Source organism: Mustela putorius, unplaced genomic scaffold (genome assembly GCF_011764305.1).
Source record: "Mustela putorius furo isolate JIRA1106 unplaced genomic scaffold, ASM1176430v1.1 tig00003834_pilon_pilon_pilon, whole genome shotgun sequence".
Taxonomy (NCBI): domain Eukaryota; kingdom Metazoa; phylum Chordata; class Mammalia; order Carnivora; family Mustelidae; genus Mustela; species Mustela putorius.
This window is the reverse complement of record NW_025421987.1, coordinates 111,254,501-111,282,236: the sequence shown is the minus strand read 5'-3', so window position 1 is coordinate 111,282,236 and position 27,736 is coordinate 111,254,501. Positions and strand designations below refer to the sequence as shown.

The 27,736-nt window shown below is 45.2% G+C and overlaps 1 protein-coding gene across 1 annotated transcript; it reads right to left on the bottom strand.

The window, feature by feature from the left end:
* Positions 1 to 3,999: 3,999 nt before the first annotated feature.
* On the bottom strand, positions 4,000 to 27,279 carry BTD (biotinidase). The gene is made up of 4 exons (XM_013046351.2): positions 27,122 to 27,279; positions 11,815 to 12,079; positions 6,440 to 6,589; positions 4,000 to 5,462 (listed from the first exon to the last, which is right to left on the bottom strand). The coding sequence occupies exons 1-4, from the start codon at positions 27,130 to 27,132 to the stop codon at positions 4,290 to 4,292; spliced, it is 1,599 nt and encodes a 532-aa protein (XP_012901805.1). The 5' UTR covers positions 27,133 to 27,279; the 3' UTR covers positions 4,000 to 4,289.
* Positions 27,280 to 27,736: the final 457 nt, after the last annotated feature.

The following is a 27,736-nucleotide window of genomic DNA, read 5'->3' as shown; positions in this document are numbered from 1 at the left end:
CAAGCATATCCTATCTTAAAATCACACTGTATGTAATTTCATCTCTATTTGATTACTCAGGAATCATTTTAGAATACTGCAATTCTTCCACCAATGGTAGGGATTTCAACTGTCACATTCCAATACTCAGAGAAAATGTACAAGGCTGACCTCATGTTCTGTAGGAATATTTAGAGTGTGGAAATGAGAAAGATGATGTCTTTACTTCAGAGTAGTAATGTCTTTAGTTATCACATCAGGACCCTATGGCAACAAACTCAGGATTCATGAGATATATAACTACAAAACAGGTCTTGAAGTTAAAGAGCACAGGATCAGAATTTCATTCTGCCATATCAGGTACTCATAGATCTACTAGTAATTTTATTTTTAACTGTTTGGTTATTAGATTTTTACTTCAGTGCTAGAAAATAAAATGAGAAATCTTTCCAAACGGAAAGAAAATATTGTTTTGTTGTCCCAGCATGCCTAAATGAAATAAGCACACTTGGTGACTCTAATCATTCATTCACTCATCCGTTCAGCAGTCAACATATACTGAGCCCAGATTTTATAAGCCACAGGGGCTGTGCCAGGAGCTGTAGAAACAAAGATTAGTAGCATGTTGGCTCTGTTCTCAGAGGAGATCCCCATAGTCACGGTGAAGAAGACCCAAACCCCAGCACCAGCTCTAATTTGCATGTGGGCAACTGACTAGCATCTCTGTTCAGTTTTCCTCCTCTGCAAGATGGCCATGTCAAGCCTGAAGGCTCACAGAGAAGGTAAAGGGAGCTGTTTATGTGCATGTCCAGCACACTGCTGACACTCACTACAGGGGAGCCACTCTCGGCGCAGCTCGTGTTCTGGCAGAGAGGACCTGGATAAGTATGATGGCCCGATGAGGAAAGGCTCTGGAAACTGGGAACAGGAAACATCCCTTCAGTGGGAGAAGATTCACAAAGTGTTTGTGATGAAATGGACCTTGAGAGGTGTTTCCCCCTCAAAGAGGCCATTTCAAGCAAAGACAATATTGCTGAGACCTGATTCTGCTCAGCACATTGTGGAGTTGAGAGAATTCGGCCATGGCTGGAGCAGGGAGCTGGATTCATAGTGAGGGGTCAGCATGGGACCCAGCACAGGCAGGGGTCCAGTAAGCCTGTAAACTTCAGGGAGATGAAAAACAGGAGAAGCAGCATTTGGACTAAGGGGTATGGCAACCAGCTCCAAGATGGTGCCCAGTGATTCTCCTCTCTTGACCTGTGTCCTGTGTCTCCTCTCTCATGAGCAAAGCTGATCTGGATAACCCAAAAGGATAACAGGGAAATGATAAAGTGTGACTCCTGAGGGTGGGTCATTATAGACACTTGCGTCTACCTTGCCTTCCCTTGGATCACTTGCTCCAGGGGAGAGTTCAAGCAGCTGACGGAGGTTGTCCCTCTCTGGGCAGAGCTTCGGTACCAGGCCACCTCACAGGTCACCAGCCTGCTCTCTGACTGGTTGGTCTGGGGGCAGGTGCCAACTCCCAGTCCAATGTGCAATGGCCAGGGGATGGGGACATAGGTTCAGAGCAGAGCCACTTGTGAGGAAGGGCTGGTCCAGGTAGGCTTTCCTCATCAGGGCTGCAGGCAGGCTCACCCCTCAGGAGGGGGCAGTGGGTGCTGGGACTGACCGTCTGTGAGCAAGACGTGGTTTTGCCTTCTCTGGGAACAGGCCTTTCTCAGTCGAGTGTGAACACAGCTGATTGTGCCTCTCACTTCCTCCGTGAGGAAAACCACAAGCAGGCACAGCTGCACCTACATGAGAAATCACACCGACCAACCAACTTCCCCCAAGTCTCATTCGACCAAAAATACATTGGATTTCCTGCCTCTTACATTATGGCCAAGATTGCCATTTGTTTCCTGAATTTCAGGATTACAGTTGACAAAAGCATATCACAACCATTAGTCATAGGTGCATTTTTTTTGTCCCGAAAATGATTTCTTTTACTCATTTTCCCCTGTCCTCCATTTTGTTCTGCCCTCTGGCAGCTACTTCTTTTTATTGTAAAAGCAATTGTTTTACCACCATTATTTACCTCCCCTCTCACTTCTATTTCATAAGCAGTTGGTTCTAAATTGTCAAGACAAAGTAACTCAGGGAAAGTTCTAGGTGTTCTGTTCAGAAGGGCAAAACGTGCATCCAGCAGGTGCTTCCGAAGTTCTTCCTGGGTGGAGGGGTTCCACTGAGTGTGTATTTAGGATTGCTCTCTCCATCTCTCACTTTCTCAGGCTGACTTGAAATCCTCTTGGCATGAAGCAACAAGATGCATTTTTAAGCTGGATTCTATTTCCCTGGGGTTTGCGGCCAAGAGCTAAGTGGGCGGCAGCCAGCCACATCTGGCTCCACAGCGCACCCCTCCTGGCAGGTCCCGCGTGGGGGAGGGCAGGCAAGCTCCGTGGACTGGTGGGAGAGGTCCTGTTCCCCTTGCAGCGGGACTTCCCAGGGCTTCCTCAGGAATACTCAGTTCTTCCTGCTTATTCCCTAAAGATGTGACTCATTCCAAACCTTTGCGAGAGAGCAGTGAATCAGCAGGGGTTTTGCTTGTTTGGCTCATTCCCACATGCACTATTCAGTACACATTCTATGAATGAGAAGATTGCGATGTGACAGGGTTTAAATAAATTGTCCAAGGCCCAGGCAGTGAAGAGTAAACAGTGAGGCGGAGGAAATGAGCCTGACCATTTCAAGTGCAGGGTCTGTGCTCTTTAGTAGCCTGCCTGGAAGCCAGAAAAGGGGTCTGGAAGGCCACACTGCATGGAGATGGGGATGGAGTCCCATTTCTTACTTTGCAGAATTATATATATGCACATACTGCTTTAAGACACCTAATTAAAAGAGGAAACCAGCCACGACACGGAAGAGGTAAGTCACAGCAGGATAATTATCCATCTTCCTTAAAACTTAACCATTTCCCCACCTAAAAATCATCTGAAACAGTTACTAGGCATTGACTCAGAATGACTTTGAAATGTTGGATACAAATAATACAGAAATTAGTGGCCTAGTCATGATCCCAGGGCCCTGACATGGAGCCTCCCGTCACGCTCCCCACTTAACTGGGAATCTGCTTCTCCCTCTCCCTCTATTCCTTCCCCCACCCAGACCTATGTTCTCTGTCTCTTTCTCTCTCTCAAATAAATAAAATCTTAAAAAAAAAAAAAAAAAAAAAGAAAAATCAAGTCGAAAGAAAAAAAAAAGAAATTAGTGACCTAAAATTATCTTCCCTCACTGATTATAATGGTTTTGCTTCTGGAATTCATACTTGGCAGGACCTTACTCCGTACCTGGTGGACTCTCCAAAAACACCTGCTGTGTGATTGAATGAATGAATGACGAAGTGGGTCAACCTCCATGGCAGTTCTTGAAACTCTTCTTCAAGAGGTGGGATGCCACCATCAAAGGGCAGGCCCTCCGGGGACTGCAAATGGACTCACACCCATGTCACTCCGTCCTGCACAGTTGGGCAACTGGCAGGCTCTCACCCAAAGTTAGCATGATCTATTAAGGTCTCTGGAATCCTGGATGAGACACGTTGTGCAGAAAGAATCCTCTTACTCATACTTTCCCACTGCTGCTCCTCTCTTCAGCACTTCCTTCCAGCCTCCTCCCTCTCGCTCGCTCGTTCTGTCTCTCTGGGGCACTGTGCTCTTTCTTTCCAGTTATTATACGTCCTGCCTGACACATTCCATTTACTGACAGAAAGACAGATGGGAGGAAAACTTCCCTTCTATTTTTAAGAGCTGCTTCAAGATGCACCTTTCTGATGTTGCCGAAAGCTCTGGCATTACTGTTTCCTCTGGACAGAATTCTGTTCATCCAGAATGGAATCGGGCCCACGCAGCCGTTTCTAATACAGCTTTTGCTTTGGGAGTTTGTTTCTCACCTTTGCCAGTGTTTGAGATACGTGAGATACTTGTGTGTCCTGGGTGTCACTTGATCAACAACAAGAACGGGAAAAACACACACAAAACCCACTGCTTTGTGGGTATGCAAAATATCAACTGACATTTATTGTTGTTTTAACTCTAAAAACCAACTGTGAAATGAGAGATTGGCTGGAGGAAGATGTGATTTGGAAACAATAAATGTGAACAGAGACTGCCAGAAAAGACTCGATAATTCACGTGGAAGAGGAAAAGCTACTGGGGGAATCAGCCTCTTCTACTTTGTCCCACAGCTGCCACGATGGTAGTCTGGGGCGGAGAGGCGGTCCCAGGGCTCCTGAGCGGCAGCCTGGGAAAGGGCAGGGCCACCGGCCCCACACGGCCCTAGTCCCTCTCATACAGCCGCCCGTACAGAGCTGCTGTCACCAGGCCAGAGGACAGTCCCCTCTTCCTCAGGAAAGAGTAGTCACTCTCCCAGCCAAACTGATCAGGGGTTTCCAGGGTCATCCCTGAAGTAAGAAGCAGAGGAAATATATAGGAAGTACTGAAGTTCCCCCACAGGTGAAACGCAAACCTCCCCGTGGCCTCTGTGATCTCCTGCCCACAAGTGTCAAAGCCAAGACCCCCACACTTGACCAGGGCGCAAGCTTGAACGTAGTAAGTGCCATGCACAGTGTGCAGACCATCGAAGACTCCCAGGGCATACAACTCTTTGGACAAAGTGGGCCTCTGGTAAAGTAAATGACAGCAGAGGCCATTTGCACAGACACGGAGGTAGCCTTCCTTTCCCCACACAGGTACCAGGGTGAAATTGTCATACATCATCTCCGAGTGAAATGTGGGAGGAGCGTTCATGTTCCATTTGGTAGCTCTATCACAGTGGACTTCCTGAGCATCCTTTTCACAGTATGGGTCACCTGCCAAGAGTTCTAAAAACTTACTGTGGGACGGGTCCATTTTACCCGTGGTATTCTGCATACCAATGAGACCCAGTGGATTTTTGGCTACTTGTGCTATTATAAGATGACCTCTGGAGTCTTCCATGTCATGATGCCAAAAGGATTTCCGAGGGCTGTGTATACCACTTCCAGTCATCCCCAAAGTTGGGTGGTGGATGTTAGCAGCTAGAAAGTTGATGCCGAACGCAATGGCAAAAGCTCTCTGAATCTGAATGGCTGCCAAGAGCGGGAGCTGGTTCATCCAAGCAGCTGGGTACACAACATGCTTCACCTCAGGGTCTTGGAGGAGCCTAATGGCAGGCTCAAAGAACAATATATCAAAGCAGGTGAAGATGCCAAATTTGCCAGCAAAGGGGGTATCAAAGATGATGAGATCCACTTCGAGAGGGGCATCGAAAGCTGCCTCAAAGTACAGGTTGTGTTTGCGGTACCGGTCAACAAGGGTTCCATTATTGCTGAACACAACATTCGTGTTAAACTGGTATCTTCCATCATTTGGGCACCCAGGGTCATTGCGATGACAAGGCTGCTTTGTCCCGAGATTGGCCACCAGGAACATGTTTCCCTTGATGGCCATACAACTCAGGCGCTGGAGGACCTAAAGAAAAAGAAGGTATACATGTTTTAAATTTATTTTTTAAATCCTGCCTTTTGTCTTATAATTTTAATTAGAAATAATTTTAAAATAGAAAAGTAGGTATATTTTATCTATAATATGTAAAGAGCTATCATAAATCAGTAAAAAAAAAAAATACAGAAAATGTGCAGGAGATATGAAGAGTTAGTTCATAGAAAAACAAACATCTGAGAAGATACCCAACCAGATTAGCAATGACAAAATGCAAATTAAGATAACGAGAGATCATTTTGAACCTACATAAGATTGGCAAAAATTCCAAAGATGATTCTATCTTGCATTGACCAAAATGTGGGAACACAGGCACTCAAACTATTGCTAAGGAAGTAAAGTGAAAGAGCTTTTAAAAGGGAAACTTGGTACTCCTCAAAATTATTTAAAATGTGCACACCCTGTAGCTGAGAAATTCCAATTCTAGGAATCTCCCCTCATAGAAAAGCTTAGACATATTTACAAAAATATGTGTATAAGGACAATCATTGCAAAATAATAGCAAAGTTCCTTTTAAAAAGAATAGAGCATGCTAAAAAACAGGAAGTCAGTAACTACGAAATGTGCAGAATAATATAGTTGGATGCACATTAAACTGTTGGTGGCAGTTTCTCTAGGAAGAGAAGTAGGCGATGGGTGGGGTGTGTGACTTTCTTTTCTTTTTTTTACTTCTGATTGATTTGTTTGTTTTCTAAGTGTATATTCATGTATTTCTTGTGTAATTAATAAATAGAACAATCCAGAGATGAGTAAAGGCCCCATAGTACTAGACATCCTCTAACTAAATGAATATATAGCCCAGGGAGTGTGGGGAGCCTGGGTTTCCTGTTTAGGATCCAGGGTCTCCTTTCAGCTTGATTTAATACATCTTGGCTTTTGGCCCCGAGCTGGGTTCATCTCTGTGTGCCTTGTGCCTACTGAGGAGGAAGGCTGGGACCCTCACGTACCTCTGTGTCGTTGAATCGGTGGGGCTCCAGGCATGGGTTCCACCTGACCAACCGGGGAGATGGCATGAAGTCCAAAAACGGGTAAACAGATGTTCTTGTAAAGTTGAATCCATGAATACCATCTTCTGGAAACACTATAATCTGTACGCCCTGTAAAGTCAGCAACATCGAAGTAGGGCATGTCACTGGGTCACAGGAAGCCTCCCTGCTTTCATTTGTTCATTCTTTCGTTCACTTGTCTGACCCCCCCCACCAAGCTGCTGTTCCGTGCCGGGAACCAGGGGTATAAACAGGGTGCCTGGACTCTCCTCAGGGAACTTAGTCTCGGGGAAGCTGTCTCACTTGGCCTAGTTGTGAGGGAACCAAGGCTGAAGGCTTTAGAAACCACCATTAAGCACACCTGGGGTCGTGTCAGGGAAGGAGGGAAGGAAGGAGAGGGGAAGGGAAAGCGGGCATTTGCCAAGCAGATGGGAGGAGCGTGGGGTTCCTGGTGGTGGGGTGGAGGTGGGACACAGTACAGAGGCCTCAGATACTGGGCGTGGTCACGGAAGGGGTGTCTCCAGTCCCATGGTTTCCACTCATTGTGCATCTTTTTTTTTTTTTTAAGACTTTATTATTTGACAGAGAGAGATCACAAGTAGGCAGAGAGGCAGGCAGAGAGAGAGAGAGGGAAGCAGGCTCCCTGCTGAGCAGAGAGTCCGATGTGGGACTCGATCCCAGGACCCTGAGATCATGATCTGGGCCAAAGACAGAAGTTTAACCCACTGAGCCACCCGGGAGCCCCTCTCATCATGCATCTTAATCAGATGGGGAGCTTCTGGAAAAAGGCACGCTGGGCCCCACTCCTAAAAAGTCTGCTTCATTTGACTGGGTCTGACCACACGGTGTTTGTCAAAAGGTTCCTGGGTGTTTCTTTCTTTTCTTTTTAAAGACTTTATTCATTTATTTTGGAGGTGGTAGGCAGAGACTGAGGGAGAGAAAGAATCCCAAGCGAACTCTGCACTGAGCAGGGAGACCAAGGCAGGGCTCCATCTCAGAACACTGAGATCATAACCTGAGCTTAACTGACTGGGCCACCCAGGCGCCCCTTCCCGGTGACTCTAATGTGCAGTCAATTTTGGGACCTTCTGGTCTGCTGGGCAAAAGTCAAGTGTGTGGATTTCGGCATAGAAATAAGGATTTTCTCTACTTGCAGTTCACCTGGGAATGAGGAGGCTCCCTTCAGGATTCTAACCACCCACAGGCTTTGTCCCACACCTGGAGACACCCTCAGCTCCATGACGTCTAGGCACCCTAGGGCACCTGTGGTGTCTGCAGTAACCTAATGAAATTCAAACAAGTGGGGTGTCAGCAGCAGGGCTTCCTTCTCCTGCTGCTCTCCACGTACAGCTTAAAATGTCAACGTGAAAGGTGGAGGAGGAAGGCAGAGAAGGTATGAATAATCTCAAATAAGAGGCAATTTGAGTCACTTATTTCTGGAATGCACTGCAAACTTTTTTCTGGTTAAGAAAGCTTCGAAAGTTTAACTGTAGGAAACTCAGAAAACAAAATACTAGTTAATATTAGTTTAGTTTTTCATTTTTTTCTCGGTGTATAATTGAGATATTAAATATTTATTATAATAAAAGACATGTTTTCCACCTTGACTTTTCCCACTACCTAGAACCTCAAGACTGCACAGCTACCTTCAGAAATACTATTTGCCGTGGCTACATTCTCTTTAACAGGCCACCCAGCTCATCCATTCTCAGTGGACATCTGTCTGTATTGTTCCCAACTTCTGGTGACTGTCTGCATTCAGGGGGCTCAAAACACTTGCTGAGTGTTGTTCACAAGTCTTTGGATCTCTGACTATTTATTTAGAAGGAAGTCGTTTTTTTTTTTTTAAGATTTTATTTATTCATTTAACAGACAGAGATCACAAGTAGGCAGAGAAGCAGGCAGAGAGAGGAGGAAGCAGGCTCCCTGCTGAGCAGAGAGCCTGATGTGGGGCTTGATCCCAGGACTCTGGGATCACGACCTGAGCCAAAGGCAGAGGCTTTAACCCACTGAGCCACCCAGGCGCCCCTAGAATGAAGTCTTATAAGTGAAAATACTGGCTCTAGGATATGAAAAGTTTTCAGTTCTTTACACTACCAAATAGCTTTCCAGAAAGATGAGGCCCGTGTATACTCCTTCCAGGAGACATTGGTCATCTGGTCGCACCTTGTAAAGCAAAGTCATTGCAAACTGGGAAATAAAGCAGGATGAAGAATGTTTGCCTTTCTAACACAGGCCAGGGGACTGGTTAACAGGCTCAAGGATGACCTACCCAGTGAATGTGTCCTGTTGGGCTTCGTTATTTCATAGAAGATCACCTCAGAGATGATCCTTGCCCTGCCCCGTAGGTCATTAGCCAGTTTTGTATTGATTCACAAATTTATTTCAACATTCATTTGGTGAACACACTTCTGCTCCTCAGATGCTCTTCTGAACCAGCTTTGCCATCTTACAGATTGCTTTATTCATCAGTGAGTTAAATGACAGCTTTGACACAAGCCCATCCTGCATTTGTATTGGAGTCATGTTCTTAACGTCTTGAAAATTATACTTGGACACAAGTTTTCCTTTATTAAAAAGAAAACTCTGAGAACACTGAATGGTTCCCTTGGACAAGAGCATCTAAATTATGGATATATATTAGATTCATACTGAGGTTAAATTGCATTTCCTGAAGTACGTATTCTCCAGGAATAAGAAGAGGAACCAAACCTGAGCCAGGGCAGAACTTGGGGTCTAATGTGATTACCGCTCCCTCTAGAAAGCAGTCAGCATTCCTGATAAATGAGCACTTTTCTGACAGACCTCCATGAGATCAAGAACTCCTGAGGAATTAAGGTTGCCAATCCAGCTGACTGAGCAGCCCAGTAGCTTTAAGATGGACTCCTTTCCTTCTCCACAAATACCTCTACCAAGACAGAGATACTTCCATTGGATTTTTTGGGAACCCCTGCCTTGCGGCAAGTTTGATATAAAAGTTTGACACATGCTTGGCAGCCACGTGTCTTAGAAGTTGCTTTAACACATATAACCACGCAAGGGAGCCGAGCGATGTGGAAGCACTAAAAATGATTAGCCGCTTCACCCCTGCCTTTGGGCCACACACAGAGAAGGAAGGAAGCCCTGCAGCCGGCCTGGGTTCAACAAGAACATGGTGTCTAGGTTTCCTTTAAGGGCAGGTTATCAGTAGGCAGGGGAATACTACAACTGTGGTGTCTGGGGTTCAGTAGGGTGTTTGCAAACATCTTAGGACAGTCTTATGGGCAGGATGGAGAAGCAGGAGGCTGACGCTTCAGCCCCATGCTGGCGAGCACCTCTGCATGGAATGCTCTGGAGTGGATCTCTGTCATCGGCAGATCTGAGGGCACAGCCTGGGATTTTTTTACACTGACTTCAGCGTAGACCTCAGTGAGGTGTGTATCAAATGTGTGAATGACGTGAAGGTAACTGATAGGCAGGATGTCCGTAAAGATCCCCAAATAGCCCACCAGGCTGGAATGAGGACACTTCCCAGCATAAACGTGGTCAGGTGCTCAGGTTAGAGACATTAACTTCATAAGGACAGGGTGGCGATTGGCAGCACGTGTGTCTGTGTGTGGAAAAAAGGCTCAGGAGTGTGAGCGGACAGCGAACGCCTCATGAGTCCACAGTGAGACGTGTCTACCAATGATTTTCCGGAGACAACATCTCACATGAAACTGCCCTCGTCAGACAGCACAGGGAGAAATTCCTACAGCTCTGGGCACACAGAGCATCTGGGAAGTCTTTGGTAGAAGGGATATACAGCCCGGGGGAGAGACACTGAGTTTGTGGGGTCGGGGTGGGTCATGACCGACGTCCTCAGATCTGTGGAAGATGGCTGCTAGGGTAAGGGCCTTGGTCTGCTCTGTTTAGCTCAGAAGGCAGAATGATGGGAAGCAGTTGCAGGGAAGCCTATTGTTCATTGAAAGGAAGACCTTGCCAGAAGTCCCCACTCTCAGGAGTCAGGGAGTGCTGTGCTATAGAAGATGCTCAGGGAGAAGTTGGATGTGGGGCTTTGAACTTTGAGGAGTGTCTCCCATCAGAAGAATCTGGACCAGGTCTTCAAGTTCCCTTCCAATCTTAGTTTTATATATGTGTATATATTTTTTAAAGATTTTATTTATGTATTATGTATTTGAGAGAGAGAGATTGAGAGAGTGAGAGAGAGCAAAAACAGGGAGAAGAGAGAGAAGCAGACTTTCCATGAACACGGAGCCCAAAGCAGGCCTCCATCCCAGAACCATGAGATCATGACCCAAACCGAAGGCAAACGCCCAACTAAGCCACCCAGGCACCTCTATATGTGTATATTTAAGAAAAAATTGCCTATAATTTTATACACACACACACATAATGGGTTAGAATTTTAAAATGCAGCACTACAGAGTGGCTGTCCCAGGACCCCTGACCTCCCAGAACAAACACAGGGACCACCTGGGGCAGGGCCTGTGGGCCTCACCCTTTCTGGCTTCTACAGTCTGGGAGGAAGAAGGCTGTGCTCACATGGGCTTCACCTCCCACCGGATAGGGCAGGGCCTCCTCACGCAGTTGGGCTCCCCACCACCCGTTCAGAGCCCAAACTCCCCTTCGGTGATGGGTTTCCCAACAGGGCATTTTCTTGCAGTCACATCTGGCACCCAGATTTCCCCCTGCATCCCACCCTTCCTGGCGGGAACAGCGCCTGTGGGCCAAGCAGGAAGCCCTCACAAAGGCTGGCACCGACTTCCCTTTGTCCATCTCCGTTCTGTCTGCACTGAGTTCTCAGCCTGTTCATGGTCTGGAACAGGGACCAGAAACGAGCCCCAAATAATCAGGAGGTGGCAAACAGCAGTCCTGCGGATGCTTACTATTTTCATTGCCTCAGAGAGCGTGAGAGATTCCCATCCCTGCTAGTTTCCAGATTTTTCTGTGCATGGGATTCCACTGGGGAGCCTTAAAAAAAATCCCAGGACCCAGCTCACACCCTCTCCGACTCTGGGAGCATGAGACCAGGCACCCACTGGACAAGCAGTCCCTCTGCACAGCCACACTGAGAGCCAGGGGTTAGTTCCAGGCTTCTCAGATATGAGGAGCAAAGCAGCACCGGAGACCTTGGTACAATGTTGATTGATTCAGCAGATCTTGGGCAGGACCCAAATTCTGCGCCTCTCACAGGCTCCTGAGGGCTGCGGCGGCTGGCTGGTGCATGGACAACTGAGACAGCTTTACCAGCTGGACTAGTTTTCCAGAGGGCCTGCGGGAACCACTGACCAAAGAGCGAGCTGCCCTGTTTTACCGGACAAGCTGGTGGGGGTCCTCCCCGGAGCTTTCCTTGCCTTTTGGGCTGCGATCATCACTTGCTGCTCATAGATGTCGAGGTTCTGGTTCATCAGCTCCAAGGCCTCCTTGCGGCTCATGAGAGCCAGGGGGTCGAAGGTCAAGATGGATTGGTGCTCATACACGGCGGCCATGTAGTGTTCAGCCTCGTGGTGACTAGCCTCACGTGGCTCCTCAGCGTGGACTCCCAGGGCAACCACGTAGCAGCTGCAGAGGAAAAGAGCAAGCTGGCGGCCGGCCCCAGACATAACGCAGACTGTAAATCTGGAACGTAAGGAGGCAAGGGAGAAACAGCCGAATAAAGAATCCTGCCAAGAATGTAACTTTTGCAGCTGTGATTTATTAGTCCCAGCAATTAAAGCTCCCGCCTGACACTGCAGCTCGAAGATTTTTTCATGTGCCTAATAAAAGAGTAGGTGTTTCTCTCCAAACACGTAGCAGGAGACATTTAACATGGCTCGCGTTGTGAGTCTGGTTTTAGAACGTTTCCAAAACAGAACCAGCATTGGCCACGATTTTCTAACCTGGGGTTCAGCAAGACACGAGCACGTCACCACTCACCTTCCTAGCCACACACTTAGGTTTTAGGCCAGAATGATGACTACAATTATTTTACAGAATTCGGGGGCCTATTAACCACATCCCACCACCTGTCCTCTCTACACACAGGCAGGTCAACCTCTACGCCAGCTCTGACTGTTGTGATCCCAGTAATACAGCTCGGCTTTCCTGGCCAGGAAGATCCCATGGATTAAAATTCTCCCTGCCTTCCTTTGGTCGGTACTGAACATAAAGGGTAAGTCCTTCTTAGCACAGGATTCTTTCTTTGGTGCAGAGAAGCTGCTGACTTCTACTTAAATGCCAGTACCTACTCTCCGTTATGGGCAGTTAAAAAGAAGTCTCCCAATCAAAGCATTTTTTCCCCACCTTCCTGAATTTGACAAGTATCAGTGTACATCATCATCTTCTCAACCTCTGTCTCTGCGATTCCAGAACTCTTGCTCCAAAGTGTATCCATTTGGAAATAAAATCTTTTTGCAGCAGTAAAATGCCATATTCTAGAAAATAAACCAGAATTTTCTAGAAAATATTCTAGACTTTTCTAGAAAGTAAACTCAGCTTTGTGGGTGTTACCCTAAGAGATTAGAAGTAAATTAGGTCACTGACGACGACACTTCTGTGTGTTTTTTTTCCCAAGAACAGGAGTTTTTATTTCTAATGGTCGGGCATTACACCGAATCATCCAATTCCCCCTTGAAAAACAGCCTGGCCTCCCGCCTGAAGGCCCTCCCCCTACACACAGATTTACCAGGGGCCTTGCCAAGGCTAGGCCACTTGCTCTGTGGAGAGGTTCTGGGGCTGACCAAGTGCCCAGGAATCCAGATTAAACATCAAGATAACAGAGATGAATCAAGGAATCCTATCTCCGTTTTTTAAAAAGACAACGGACACCCTGTCCGACTCTGACTCATAACTCCCGTGTTTGCCTTTTAAAACCAAACTCTCCAGGCCGCAAATTTCCTCTTATTTTTCTCTTAAACGGCCCAGAAATAAAAATAGCCCCAAGTATTTTCAACAACAGAACAAGGACGAGGGATGCTCAGGCAGGATCCTTGCAAAAGCAAACATTTCTCAGGCTGAGCAGGGCTCATCCCACCCCTCTCCTTTCTCCTGCTGTTGCTCCTCGCCCCAGGGGGTAAGTACACCAAATACCAAACCCCGGGACTTGTTGCCATTCATCTGGGACACTGAACAATGTTTGAAGATTAGAACAAGGCGCCTTTGAGTAAGCAGTCATGAGTTTCTGAGTAAGAAACAAAAGTATCATTGATAAGCTCTCTTATCTGAATTTTGCCTCTGAAGACCAGCAAGGAATAATTTTAACAGCCTCAAAATCTAGTTTCCATTTCCCCCTCTAGCTCCAAAATGATAATGGGGAGTGGTCTGGGGGGGGGTACTTTCATCTTCAAAGACACATTCCCTATATTTCTCAAGTATTAGGCAATGGCCTCATGAAGAGGTGGGGAAACTGAGGCTAGGGGTGGGGAGAGTTGTACGAACCAGTGCCTGGTGGAGCCAGGTCAGAAGTTCCTGGGGGCCAGAGCATCCCCTGTTCTCAGCTAAGAGTGGTGTCTCACCAATTTACGTGGGGACAGAGGACGTGTGTTTAAGTCTCAGGACTGCCACACAGTAAAACCAGAAAACTGGGGAGCCGGCAAGATAGCATATTTCTTTCTGTTTCGAGAAAATAAAATTTAGATTATTTACAAAAGGTGCCTGGTAGAAGAGCTATACATGGCAACCATTTGTGTGTGAACGAAGGTGGGTCCGTAATAAGAGGTTAGGAAGAGTCTACCAGGTGTTCACACTTGAAAGAGACGAGCTTAACGAGCTAGGAGAGAATGAGTAATTATGATAAAAATAGCTACAACAGTTTGCCCTTCTTGAAGAGTGGGGAAACAGCAGTCATTTAAACCAGATTGGCAGACACTGGCTTTCCCTCTTTATTTGGTACTAACAAATGTTTCAGGAAAAACCAAACAAGGCCCAAAGCAGACACTTCGAAGGGCAAACCAGGTAGGAGAGGGGGCACAGTTATAATGGGGCAGGACATCATCCAGATGTGATTACCAGGGGCTGGCTCACAACGGAAAGCACAGGTGGGCTGGGATGGGTGTAGGGGCTGCCTGGGAAGAAGAAAGTTCTGGAAGTCCTCGCCTTCTTGCAAACCCGTCAACAGATCTCTAGAGCTGGCCCGAACCTGGACCCTAAACAAAATGGTGAGTAGGGGTATATGCTAAGCCTGAAAAAGGTAGATTCATACCCTCTTCCATTGGAGGGCATTTGACAGGTAGGCTCAAACTGCAGGAAAGCCTGGTGCCAAGGCCCCCGTCTAGGTGACAGTGCATCTCCGTACCCTGCTTCATCCACTCTGCTCACTGTAACCCTCTGAGAAGGGGGCGTGGGGCGTGGGCCCACGAGGTGCCCTGAATCCCCCTGCCAGGAAAACAGCCGAGCCAGGAGGGTGCTCACTTTAGACATCCGTGGGACACCCGACTGTGAGCCAGACGCAGGTTGTGGTGTTGGGCACAGCCCTGAGCAAGCTAGGCCCTTTCCCAGCCAGCACCCCTCAGGATGGAAGGGGAGACAGACCACAATCAAATCAATCCCTAGGATGTCAGACAGCAGCAAGCGCAAAGGAGAAATAAAGGCAGGGAAGGGGCCAGGGAGGGCTTGGCCTGGGTGGGGGCGATTTTAAACAGGAAGGTCACGGAAGGCCCCTATGAGGTGAGGTCTGCCAGAGGTCAGAGAGGAACCATATGGATGCCTGGTCAGGGGTTGGGGAGGTGGGAGAGCTGTTCTAGGCAGAGAGAACAGCTGGGTCAGTTTTAGCTGGTTTTAGCTTGGACAGTTTCATGCAAACCTATCCACCACAAGACTTTTGATGTCTCCATCGGAAATGTCAAGTGTAAACACTTGTGAGTGGCAGGTGACGATGACATCAACAGTCAAAGTTGAATTCAAAACAGCAAGTCAGAAGGCTCAGGTGGGAACTCGCTGAGTAGCTTCAGGAAACAGCAAGGAGATGGGGCACCTGGATGGCTCAGTTGGTTAAGCACGTGTCTTCAGCACGTCATGATCCCAGGACCTTGGAATCGAGCCCTACATTGGGCTTCTCTTTCTCCCTCTGCTCTCCCCCTGCTTGTGTGCTCATGCTCGCTCTCTGTCAAGTAAACAAATAAAATCTTAAACAAAACAAAACACACAGCAAGGAGAGCAGTGGGCTTGGCCCAGGGGCAGAGGAAGGCAGCAAATAATGAAGTCAGGGAGAAGCAATGCAAGCCTCACTCCCTGGGCTCTCACAGCCCCCTGCAGCTGCCCTGTCCTCTCCCATTCTCCTCTTGCTGGAGCAGCTCATGAGAGCCAGTTCAAGAGCAAGTCAATCACGACACTCCTGTGCTCCAAGTCTTCCAGTGAACCCCTGCTTCTCGTGACGGAAAAGCCACAGACTTCACAGCATGCCAACAGGCATGAGCTGGGAGGCAGGAACTCACCGATGGGGTGGGCAGAGATTTGCTGGAGTGACATTTTTAACTGCTCAGAGAAGCCCCTGCTTCTCATTTCCCAGTGAAAAATATTCCTCCACCCCTAATCCTGGTCAGGAAGGTTCTTGGGATCGTGAGAAAAAGAAATCAACGTCTAAAGTATATGGCAATCTATTTGGTGGAAATTTGGTAACATGTCAATCACTAGTTATTTTTATACATGTGAACTTGTAGTTCCACCCTGCTAAGTGATTAATCTCGAAAATTAGCTGTATTTCTTCTTCACCATACTATTACAATAGTATCTTCTGCAATAAAATGAAAGGACTATTATTAAGGTGCTCTTAATAAGATAATTTCAGAGGCAGGCATACACATTTAGAAATTTATATATAGAACTACTGATCATTTTAATAAAAGATCTTGTCATTCTTGACTTGTCAGGGAGAATAACAGTCCCAGGACTGGGAAAGGAGGCAGGAAAAATCAGCAAAGGAAATGGCATATCCTGTGGAACAAAGCCGGAGGGACCTGCCAAGTCCTTAAGGAACCAGCATGGTCTATGCTTCCATGTGTATCTGAGAGAATGCCTCCAACGACACTGTGAGTTTCCAAATGGTTTAAAAATTGATTCTCATGACGGTCATGATATCCTTGTCTAGATCCTTTTACATAAGGGGAAATAATGTCCAACCTCCACCTAATTTACAGACTCTGAATTAAAGAAGTCCCAAGAGACCTTTTATTTCCTAGAAAGCCTCTCGTTTCCTGATTCTTCCCTCCACTGCAGCTAGTCGTGAGCTCCTCTATGACTGGCCCCTGGAATAGGAAGCCCCATAGTGGTTTTAGCTTGGACAGTTTCATGCAAACCTATCCACCACAAGACTTTTGATGTCTCCATCGGAAATGTCAAGTGTAAACACTTGTGAGTGGCAGGTGACGATGACATCAACAGTCAAAGTTGAATTCAAAACAGCAAATAAATTACCCAGTCCTGTGAACTGATCTGCTAAGTGGTGATTTCACTTTTTTAAAAATCCCACCTATTATCTTACAAAAAGAGAGTGGCATACAGAAATGTAACTCCGGACCAGACCTTTGATGAGGGCCTATTTGTGTCACGTTAACTAGTTTATCTTAGGATACCAAATGAGCACTCGAAGGATTGTTGACACTTGAACCTAACTATAAGTCATCTTTCTTTTTCCTCAGATGGGAAATTACCTTCATAATTTGAGTCAAATAAAAGTTCTTCCTGAAATGCCCAAGTGTTTAATGCAAGAAGGCACTTTCTTTTTCATTTTCTTGGGTGAATAGAGAGAATCCCAGCAGAGACCGAGTATATAGGTTCACCACTGCCACCGTGTGGACAAACAGGACCATCAGCCTAGGTCGGATTGCTTGTCAGTAACAGAGCAAAGTGATGCCTAAGCAGTGAATGGACGGTGTTTTTCCTCCTTTCCTTTCCTTTTCATTTATAACACTTCATCTATCTCTTCTACAGTGGAAAAACAGGAAAAAAAAAAAACCATTTTCCCAGATGTGGGACTCATGAAAGTTGCTTTTTATTTGCCATGCTTCCAGGACCTAGGGCATCTTCTATATTCATAAGTTCTAAATTTGTTGCAATTTCTTCTCTCACAGTGGTACCCTCCATAGGATGTGACTGGATGTGCAGAGTGATACAGCCCATCCACCTGGTGACAGGCAGCACAGTGAAAAGGGAAATCTAGCTGAGTTAAGGGTTCTATAGGGACAACATTTTATATCGACGATTTTACATGTCACAGGCTAAAATTTTCAAGTCATTTTAACAGCCGTCATTTCAGTTTCTCATCTTGCTGCATAAAGCATGAAACCAAATGGTAAAATTCTAGTCTCCAGGTGAGGGAAAACTCTAGCACTAGTTAGTAGTGAATAGGGTAGAAATCAGGCCCCCTGGCTCCCCCGGTCCAGTCCCCCCAGCACATACTGAAGAACTGTGGCCATTTATCAGTCAAAGGCCACTGGGCAGACTCCAGTTTAACTGTGGCAGAAAGAGAGATTCACGGGGGCTCTCAAATGCTAGCATGCCTTCAGAGTCACCTGGAGGGCTTGCCCGCATAGATCCCCGTGCCTGGGAGTTTTGATTCAGCCAGCGTGGGACCAGACCTGAGAATCTGCATTCCCTAACAAGTTCCTAGCTGACTGATGATGACGATGGTCAGGGGATGGGGTCACGCTTGGAATGTCACTGGGCTAGAAGTTAAAGGCACAGAGATCCTATATTCTGACTCCTATCTTTCCCTCACTGTCCAAGACAGGAGTCTGAACCATCACCTTTATTTCCCGGGTGCCTCCCCAATTGGGCAGACTTCCAAGTGTTTCCACCATATTTAGTGAAAATGGGCCGCAAAGTATTTAAATACTCAAACCAAAGTAAAAACAAAACAAAACAAAAATCCCAAAACACCTCCCAAAACAACTAGGTCCATGTCAGCTAAAGGATTCAATTCTTGTCTTTGGTCTTAACAGGAACATCATTGTAGAACCAGATTGTGAATGGTTTTCCTTTGTTTAAATAAAGTTCCTGATTTTAAAAGAATAAAACAAGAACAACACAGATATTTTGTTATATAAATAGAGACTCCATCTATACACTTAAATTATACATTTATAGATAAGAAAAATCACCTATGTTTGGCCAAAATGTATTGGTTTCCTTCTCAAAAACATATCTTAAATCCTTAGGGGTTGAAACTGAATCACTGAGGATGGAAGTCTTATACTGTGTTCCAGAGAGTTTGACCAGGGAGCAAGGAAAGAGCCAGAGAAGGCTTTTTCCACCGCCAGTCAGTCTTCAGAGAAAAGAATGACAGGGCCACTTGCAGCCACTCTGCTCTTCTGGAATATTTATAGCTTCCAGCGAGCCTTCGCCTTCTTCATCCTCCAAGAATGATCATCAGTTTCTCTGAAATGAGCCTCAATGACTGTCAGCATGGAATTGTTTTTCAAAGCCCTTGGGAAGTTTCTCTTCCACTTCTTTGTTGGAAATTAGAGTCACTGGGAGAACCACCTTCTAGACAATGAAGACCTGAAGGCTGGATATCTAGGAGAAACACAGACAGTGCATGGAAAACATGATGTCCCAAAATCACAGGTCAAATTTTCCAGGGAGGTGTGCTCAGAAATGTGGGCGACGTAAAGGCACTTTGTGATTACTAAGTGTCTGGATACAACATCACTAAGGCTGGAGCGGTGAGACATCACCACGAGTCCATCGCCCCTGTGCTCTCATATGCCAGAGCTCCGGAGTGAAAAACCAGATCCCAGGACCAGCATAATGGTGCAGATGCCCTGGATCCTGTGAAGAACAAGGTGGTGAGTGCTACAGCCCAGGGACTCTGGTCCCCAGGGCAGAAGAAAAATCCTTCATAAAATAGCCTGGAAACACTGAAAGTGAATGATAGCAGGAAATGTGAAAACAACAACAAAAGCGAAAGCAAAACACAGCACTAGAAAAAACATGTCAAAGTCCACCGACTTTCTCCTGTGGAGAAGCCAGGAGGTATATGTTTGGGGGAGGCACAGTCAAGATCACCAGCAGCAAAAGGTGGACAAATAGGTCCAAATGCTATGGGTTCTGAGTATCTAGAGAGGAGGCTCTTGACACGAGCATGGTGAGAATGTGTGTGTGACCCACGGCATAGGCAGGTGGTCGTGATATTCAGTTATAGGGCAGTGCACCAGCGAGAATGACAGTGACCTTCCAGCCTATTCCCTAACTTGGCTGTCTTCTCCACCCATGGTATGGTAGAGGTCTAGAGAAATGGTCAGCCTCTCCACCTTTATCTCTCTTCCTGGAGGCACCAAAGGGGTTTATCTTCTTTGGTTAGATTGGTAATTACATGTGTGCCTCTGGCAAAGGTCCTAGCTCAGCCACAGCTGCATCCTGGTTACTAACACAAGTCCTGTGGGGCCTGGTTACTAACACAAGCTTTATTTGACATGAGGGTCCAAGTCCTCCAAACTCAGGGCTTTCTGAGGCTGGTGGAAGTGTGGAGTTAGATAAGAAGGTCTCAGAATCTTCCACGATAGGCTGGGGCTACATTCCTTGGCACTAGGGGCAAAGCAGAGAATAGTCTAGCTCTTCTTTGGAAAGAGATTACTCCTAAACTCGAAGGGGATCAATATCCAGAGCCAGGATTTAACCCAAATTGATTTTGTTCAAAGCCTACATTCTTTTTATGCTCCTGCACTCATAACAAGGGGAGGAAGCATTTGACTGAATAAGTGATATTGGGATGACTGAATTACAAGCAATTTTTTCTAAAGATTTTATTGATTTACTTTAGGCTGGGAGAGGGAGAAGCAACTTCCCTCCTGAGCAAGGAGCCTGACATGGGACTCAATCGCAGGACTCTGGGATCATGACCTGAGCCAGACACAGATGCTGAACCGACTGAGCCACCCAGGCAGCCTGAATTACAAGCAATTTGGAATTAAGTTTAAATATCTTGGGCTATATACCAAAATAAACTCAAAATCAAGAGTTTACTATTGAATGATAGGAAAACTAGCATAAATTAGAATCTGATATCAGATACTTGATTAAACCACTTTCTAAAATTTGAAGCAGGTAACATAATAGAAGAAACAGATTGACAGAAATTTACATGCAAAATATAAACATCAACACAACAGTTATAAACAGGCAATGAACAGGAACACATTTAAATGGGAAGAAAACAATCATCAACAAATACTTTGAAAGATTTTAAACTTATGTACAAAATAAACATTAACTGGTACTATTCCAAGGTACTATTGAAAAAAGAATTAGGGTAAACTAGTAAAGTGATAATGATTTTTTTACTGGGGGATAAAAGTTTGACAATTCCTCTTATGAATCACTTCTCTGTAATCCTTCTCTGTAATTCCTCTTATGAATCACTTCTCTATAAAGTCTACTTCTGGGACTTTATCTTAGGAGTCATTTGAAAAACAAGTTAGTTGAAATGACAGTGTACCATGGAAGTAAAGAATACAGGCTTTAGAGGTTTCAACATATCCAAGTTCAAATCCTGGCTCTGATTTACTCATTTCATAACCCTGAGTAAATTATTTATGATAAGCTTCTGTTTCTTCATCTCTAAGTTGAAAATGTAAATATATGATGTAAAGTACTTAGTGTTCAATAAATGGATGCCAGCTAAAAGCAAAGAATGACTCCCAACAGGTGAAAGTTGGAAACAAACAATACTCAATATGAATGAAGTTATGAAAATTGATGTATATATATCAGGTGGAACATTAAGCAAGCATTGAAAAGACAGTAATGAAGACTCTGATAATGGATGATATCTAAGACGTGCTAAATTAACATATAATGAAAACATTTCTATATTTACAATGCAAATAGCTAATAAAATATGTACACAGGTGAACAAAGATTGGAAAAGAATGTGAATTAACAAAAACACAGAAGCTCACATAATGGGGATTTAAAATGCTTTCCTCAATGTTACCCTGTTTTTGCCAATAAATGAAAAACATAAGAAAAAAAAACAACAGCTGAGACTTCTGGCATCTAGTGTGGTGTACAAGGAGCCTAGCAGGAGCCATCCTATTGTTAATGAGCCAAAACCTGAACAATCCAAAAACCAACAAGTCTTCTTAATTATTGCAGAGAACTGAGGTCAAAATTAGAAAGACAGACAGGTGGACGCAGAGAATCCCCACTTACTGGATCTGCGACCTCCGTGGGAACAAGGATTAGCACATGAAAACTTAAACTGTAACTGATGGGCCTCTGGGTGGCTCAGTCTGTTAAGCATCTGCCTTTGGCTCAGGTCATGATCCCAGGGTACAGGGATCCAGCCCCACATCGGGCTCCCTGCTCAGAAGGGAGCCTGCTTCTCCCTCTGCTCCTCCCCCTGCTTGTTCTCTCTCTCTCTCTGTGTCAAATAAATAAAATCTTAAAAAAAAAGAAAAGAAAAGAAAAGAAAAGAAAAAAACCAAAAAAACTGTAACAGACAAACTTTGGAGGCTCAGGGGGGATCAATGCTACACATGGCAGGAGGGCCAGGCTTTTGTGAGTTTTAGCTCCAGGAGCTCTGCTAGGTTCTTACAGTGAGCACTGGGAAGAAATCTCCTGTTTCTGGCAGGGAGAAGGGGAAAGCAGCCAGGGCATTCTGTTCTTTGGGCGGCCTGCCCTCAAAAAAAAACGGTTTCATCAGAGCTAACCGCTTAAGCCTGTATCAGAACCTGACTAACCTGGAGGAAGGGCAGACACCCACCTCTGGCCTCCTCTCGCCACCCGGCGACCTTGTAAAATTTACAGTCCGGAGGCACAGGCTCTCTACCAGACTGCTGCAGCTCTGGTAGCCAAGTCCACTAAGCTGCGAGCCGGAGAAAGAACTAAGAGGGTATCTGCCAGTGCAGTCAGTTTTCCCCAGATCCCTGCCCAATGACTTCATTTAAACTGCTCTGGCCCCCAAGGGACAAGTAAGGCTGGCAAGAATGTTGTATTCCTGGGTGCCTGGGTGGCTTGTTTGAGTAAGCATCTGCCTTCGGCTCAGGTCATGATCCCAGGGTCCTGGGATCGAGCCCCACATTGGGCTCCCTGCTCCATGAGGGTCTGCTTCTCTCTCTCCTACTGCCTGCCCACCCTCTGCATGTGCCACATCCTGCCCCCATCAAATAAATAAATCAAATCTTTAAAAAAAATTTCCTAATTTTAAAAAAATTTAAAAATATATAAATATGTTCAAATCCTAATCCCCAGAACCTGGGCATACGTTTGGTTACAGGGCAAAGGGTTATTAAAGTTGCTAAAGAGCTGACTGTAGGGCGCTTGGGTGGCTCAGTTGTTTAAGTCACAACCTTTGGCTCAGGTCATGATTCCAGACTCCTGGGATCGAGTCTGGCATCGGGCTCCCAGCTCTGCAGGGAGTCTGCTTCTCCCTCTGACTTTCTCCCCTCTCATGCTCTCCCTCACTCACTCTCTCTCAAATAAATAAATAAAATCTAAAAAAAAAAAAAAAGCTGACTGTAAAATGGGGAGATTATCCTGCTTACGTGAGTAATGGAATGGAATCACCAGTGTCTTTATGAGTGAAAGAAGTAGAAGAAGGAGAACCAGAGGGACGGTAGCATGGGACGGTTTTGCTATTGTTCACCTTGAAAATGGAGCCAAGAATGTGGGAAGCCTCAAGAAGTGAGAAGTAACAAGGCACGGATTCTCTCTTAAAGCCTCCAGAAAGGAATACAATCCTGTCAATACTTTGATACTATCCCAAGGAGACCCATTTCAGACTTCTGAACTATAGAACTGTAAGATAATAAACTTGAGTTGTTTAAAGCCACTAAGTTTGTGGTAATCAGTTATAGCAGCTTAGGACACTGATAACAAACAAGATAGTTTCAAAAGCACAACGTTGAAGGACTTTCCTAGCAACGTAAGACTTATTCTAAAATATATAGAAATTAAGATAGTGTAGGATTGGTGCTGGAATATAAAAACAGCAGATTCCAGAGAGAAACCGCTGAGCAGGGAGCCCGATGCCGAACTCCATCCCAGGACCCTGGGATCATGACCTGAGCCGAAGGCAGACACTTAACCAACTGAGCCACCCAGGCGTCCCTCCCAGGCACCTTTGTAATGTCTTTCTTAAGCTGGGGCTGAGGACATGTGTATGTATCAATCCCTGTTCCTATTCATGCGTCTGAAAGATGTCACAAATGTTAAATATAAACACATTTTAAAGTAAATAAAACAATAAATCACAGGTAAGTGCCAAAGAACTCAAAGGTTATGATACAGAAAGAAGTTGAAGAGCTTAAGCTCTTCATCAGGAAGCTGTCCCTCATCTGGGTTACACCCAGCGGTTTAACGCCAAACCCTGGGAATCAGTCAGAGATTCTGCCCTAGAGGGGATGCTCTGTTTTGCTGACACAGCAAACAGATTTAAAAAAACACAAAACAATAAAGTACAAAGGCGCTGCAATGAAGGCTAATGGCCAAACAGAAGAAACATGAAAGCAGAAATGCTTAACTGCGGGTACCATGTTTCCTAAGTGAGAGCTGCTGCTCCCCACTCCACCCCATGGGCCACCCCAAGTGTGGAGTTCTAGCATATGGAGAAATACAAGAGTACGGTTTCAAGGCCATTTCAGATAAATCTCTCACGTTGTCATAGCATGATGTACAGTTGTCACCATTTCTGGTGCACTTTACACAAAGTAAACATGTTTATTAGTGATTTAATGATTGTTCATGCCAAACTACCCTAAATTTAAATTTAAAAAAACCAAAACCCCACAACCAAACACACAATGGATGAAGGTAAAGCTAAAAGACGGAATTCATGTTTCTTCAGTTTCTGCCCCAGGGTGCTTCTGGATCCAGTCTGGGTCTATCTCACCACTCAAATGTGGAGCAAAGGTGCTTGGCTGTCCAAGCCAAGGGCAGAACCCAAATTTTCCCTAGATCACAGGGCAAATGGGAAAAACACCCAGCGCCCGTCCCCTGCTAAGGGGCCTTCAGTCTGACCCTGACACCTCAATGAAAAAAATGTTTTCTGCTGGTTTTGCTTCAAGCCTATTTCTGAGCATTAGTAATTTGCAGTCCATAAATTTAACTGGAAGCAAAAATAATCAATCTCACCTATTTGCCTCAAAGAACAATTTTATTAAATATTTTATTTTCTGCTGTTTATGCTAATGTATTGCTTACAGCACATTTCCTGCTGTTCAGTTTTCCATGTTAGTTTTAAAAACAGATTTTCTTTTAAAGATTTTATTTATTTATTTGACAGAGATCACAAGGAGGCAGAGAGGCAGGCAGAGAGAGAGGAGGGGAAGCAGCTCTCTGCCGAGCAGAGAGCCCAATGCAGGGCTCGATCCCAGGACCCCGGGATCATGACCTGAGCCAAAGGCAGAGGATTTAACCCACTAAACCACCCAGGTGCCCCCCAAAACAGATTTTTTTAAAAGTAGAACTCTACATAGATTTCCCTTTTTTGTTATTGTCGCTTGCTTTTTGTTAGTATTTAAGATATTTGGTTTCAGTTTTCTCTTCTTTTATTTCAGCCACTTTTCTTTTCAGCCATTCTATCATGTATCACACATAACCTTACTTCATTTCTTCATTTGATAACCAAACACTTGCCATCTTGATAAAATAAGTTTGTGAGATAATCTCTCACAGGTGCAGGTGGTGTTATGTGCTTTAATAATCACAAGGATGTTTAGTGTCCTTGTTAGTTTACTGAAATTAAAACATACTGCCATAATTTGGGGGCCTCAGGAGGCCTTCTACAACATTTAGAAGCTGATGAGAAGAACAAGGCAAGAGAAATGCAGGTTAAATTAAATCTCCTTACAGCTGACAGCCCACTGGGAGACCCTTGAGACATGCTCAGTAATGGCTCTCCTCAAGGAACTCATGGCTGCCTTAATGCCTTCATGTTTATATTTTATTAAAGACTAAAAATAACCTTATCTTAACAGCAGCTAGCCCCCAAGCCCCAAGGTCCTAAGAGCCTTGCTTCAAAATTCCTTAGGAACTTTATCTCTATCCCCACTCCCTCCACAAACTTAGAAGAATATAATCAGTCACTCCTCACAATCCTGGGGCAGTTCTTTCTGCCCACAGGTCCTGTCCCAGTGCTATAATAAAATTACTCTTTTGCACCAGAAACATCTCAAGAATTCTTAGCCATTCGCTCTCGAACCCCAAAATTCTTCCAAATGTCATCATCTTGGCAGCCCACGTGGGGCTCGAGTCTTTTCATCTGGACTCTGAGCCTCACTGCAAATTTGAAGGGTAATTCCTCTTCTCTTCCCTTTACTTTCATTTCAGGGGCGTTTCAAGGGGCCTGCTGGCTTTTAGTCAAACACTTCCACGTGAGTTGCTCAGGCTGCAATCCTCCAGCCCGTGGCTACTCTATGGGGAGGGAAAAGCCTGCCTTTTGGCTGGAAATTAGTACATTGGCCAGAATAGTAATAACACCCAGAACCTTGATGCCCTCTCTTTATTCCTGTCCTTTTGTTTGTTTCTTTTTCTTTATTCCTGTCCTTAGGCTTGGGACTGCCCCCTAAGTCACTAGGACGCCTGCCAATCTTAAGAGTCCCCTGTAAGGTTTCCTCCTCATCCGTCTAATATGATCCCCATCACGCCTCTGGTCTAGGTGCTCCAGGCCACAAGAATTCTACTTAGAGCTGGCAGAAACCAGTACCCAATTAAATTAAAACTGGGGGACCATTTCCTAGGTTAGTCGGTTATAAGGACTATATGCACTGGAATGTTGCTTAGATCACGGTGGATTTCTATCTTTACTGTTTTTCTTCAACGTCCTTTATTGACTACTTAAGTTACTAAATGGAGTACTTTTCCCTTGTAAAACTTTTCTGGTGTTCTCTATGGGTTAGAAATGGCAGGTTCTTCACAGTATGGCAGGACACTGTATTTTGGTCCATTCACCAGCATCCGTTTGAGGTCTAGAATGCAATGGGGAAGAGAGGGGACACAGGCAATCCCTCCTATGGGGCCTTTACTTTACAGCAGGGAGGGTGATCAATAGTGATTTTGTTGGAGGGATGCCTCCAGTCACCTGGATATCCAAAACTCCCAACATATCCTGCGTGGGACACCACCTAGGAGTAAGGAGCGATTTTTGATAATGAACCTTCTCTAGGCTTCTTCAGTTCCCAAGGACTTTCCCATGGCACGCCTTTTAACGAACTGGAGACAATTTGAATTGTGAAATTTAAGAAAGAACTGATCTTCTTTTATAACACTGCATGGCCTCAATATGATCTACCAGATCTCTTCTGCTAGGAAACAGGGACAATGAACTGAGGTACCCTATGTTCAGGCTTGAATGGCCCTAAATCACAACCGAATCTAAGGACCTCTTACAGAATGTGTCTGGCCACTAACCAGGCTGATAAGCTCCTTCCTGATTGTCTAAACAACCCAGATTGCTAGAATAAACACAGGCCATCTCTAATGAAGGGGATGCTGACCCCCTCTCCCTGTTCTCCCAACAGAATCCGGTCAGTTGTACACTTTGATGACTGGCTCCCCTGTTTAGAGAGCCTATTATCGTTATGTTAGCTTTTTCTTTAAAAAAAAAAAATTAGACTCATTCCTTCTCTGACCTCCTTCCATGGACAAATAAACAAAAGCAAACAAAAAATTCCAACAAAACATCCGACAAATAAAATTCCATGTCTACCACCAATGAAAGTAATAAAAACTGTGGTTAATGCTTACAAAGTCTGCATGGAAGTGCCTTGGATAAATCACAGAAGAATCCTATAATCACAGTTGGATTGCAAGGAGTTGCTCCCAGCGCCTGTGAATCCTGGGGAGGAGGACTGTCATCACTTCTGCTCAATCATCTGACCAAGTGAACAGTGGAATCTTGCACCCTGAACCAAAGATATAAAGGTGAAAGCAAGTTTAAACAGTCTTGTTGACATTTCCCTTTGCTAAAGGACAAAATCCAGTCCATTGATAATATATCCTTTTTGCAAAACCAGTTAATGTCAATTCAGGAAATTTGGTCCAATTTATAGCATAGTTTTCACTACACTTTATAGGGAGTGCTTTTGTTTGTGATTCTTTTGACGCAGTAGACATAAGGCTCACTGGCAGTCTGTGTTGCCAATGTCAGACTAGCCTTGAACCTGTAAGTCCAGACTAATCAACAGTATTATTCTGGTAACAGACAATCACACAGTTAATTGTTAACTGATGCCTCTAGCATGAGTACAGGGCTAGTGGTTCTAAGATGGACTGCACATCAAAATAATGAAACAGCTTTAAAAAAATGTAGGTGCCTAACTTGTTCTAACACACCGATTTAGAAAATATGGTGTAGGGCCC

Excerpts from the sequence above, each read along its gene's own strand:
- BTD (XM_013046351.2), bottom strand. Across the intron at positions 6,590-11,814 it reads TGATGATCGCAGCCCAAAAG|GGCGTACAGATTATAGTGTT; the intron begins GCAAGGAAAGCT and ends CTGACTTTACAG. Across the intron at positions 5,463-6,439 it reads ACCGATTCAACGACACAGAG|GTCCTCCAGCGCCTGAGTTG; the intron begins GTACGTGAGGGT and ends CTTTTTCTTTAG.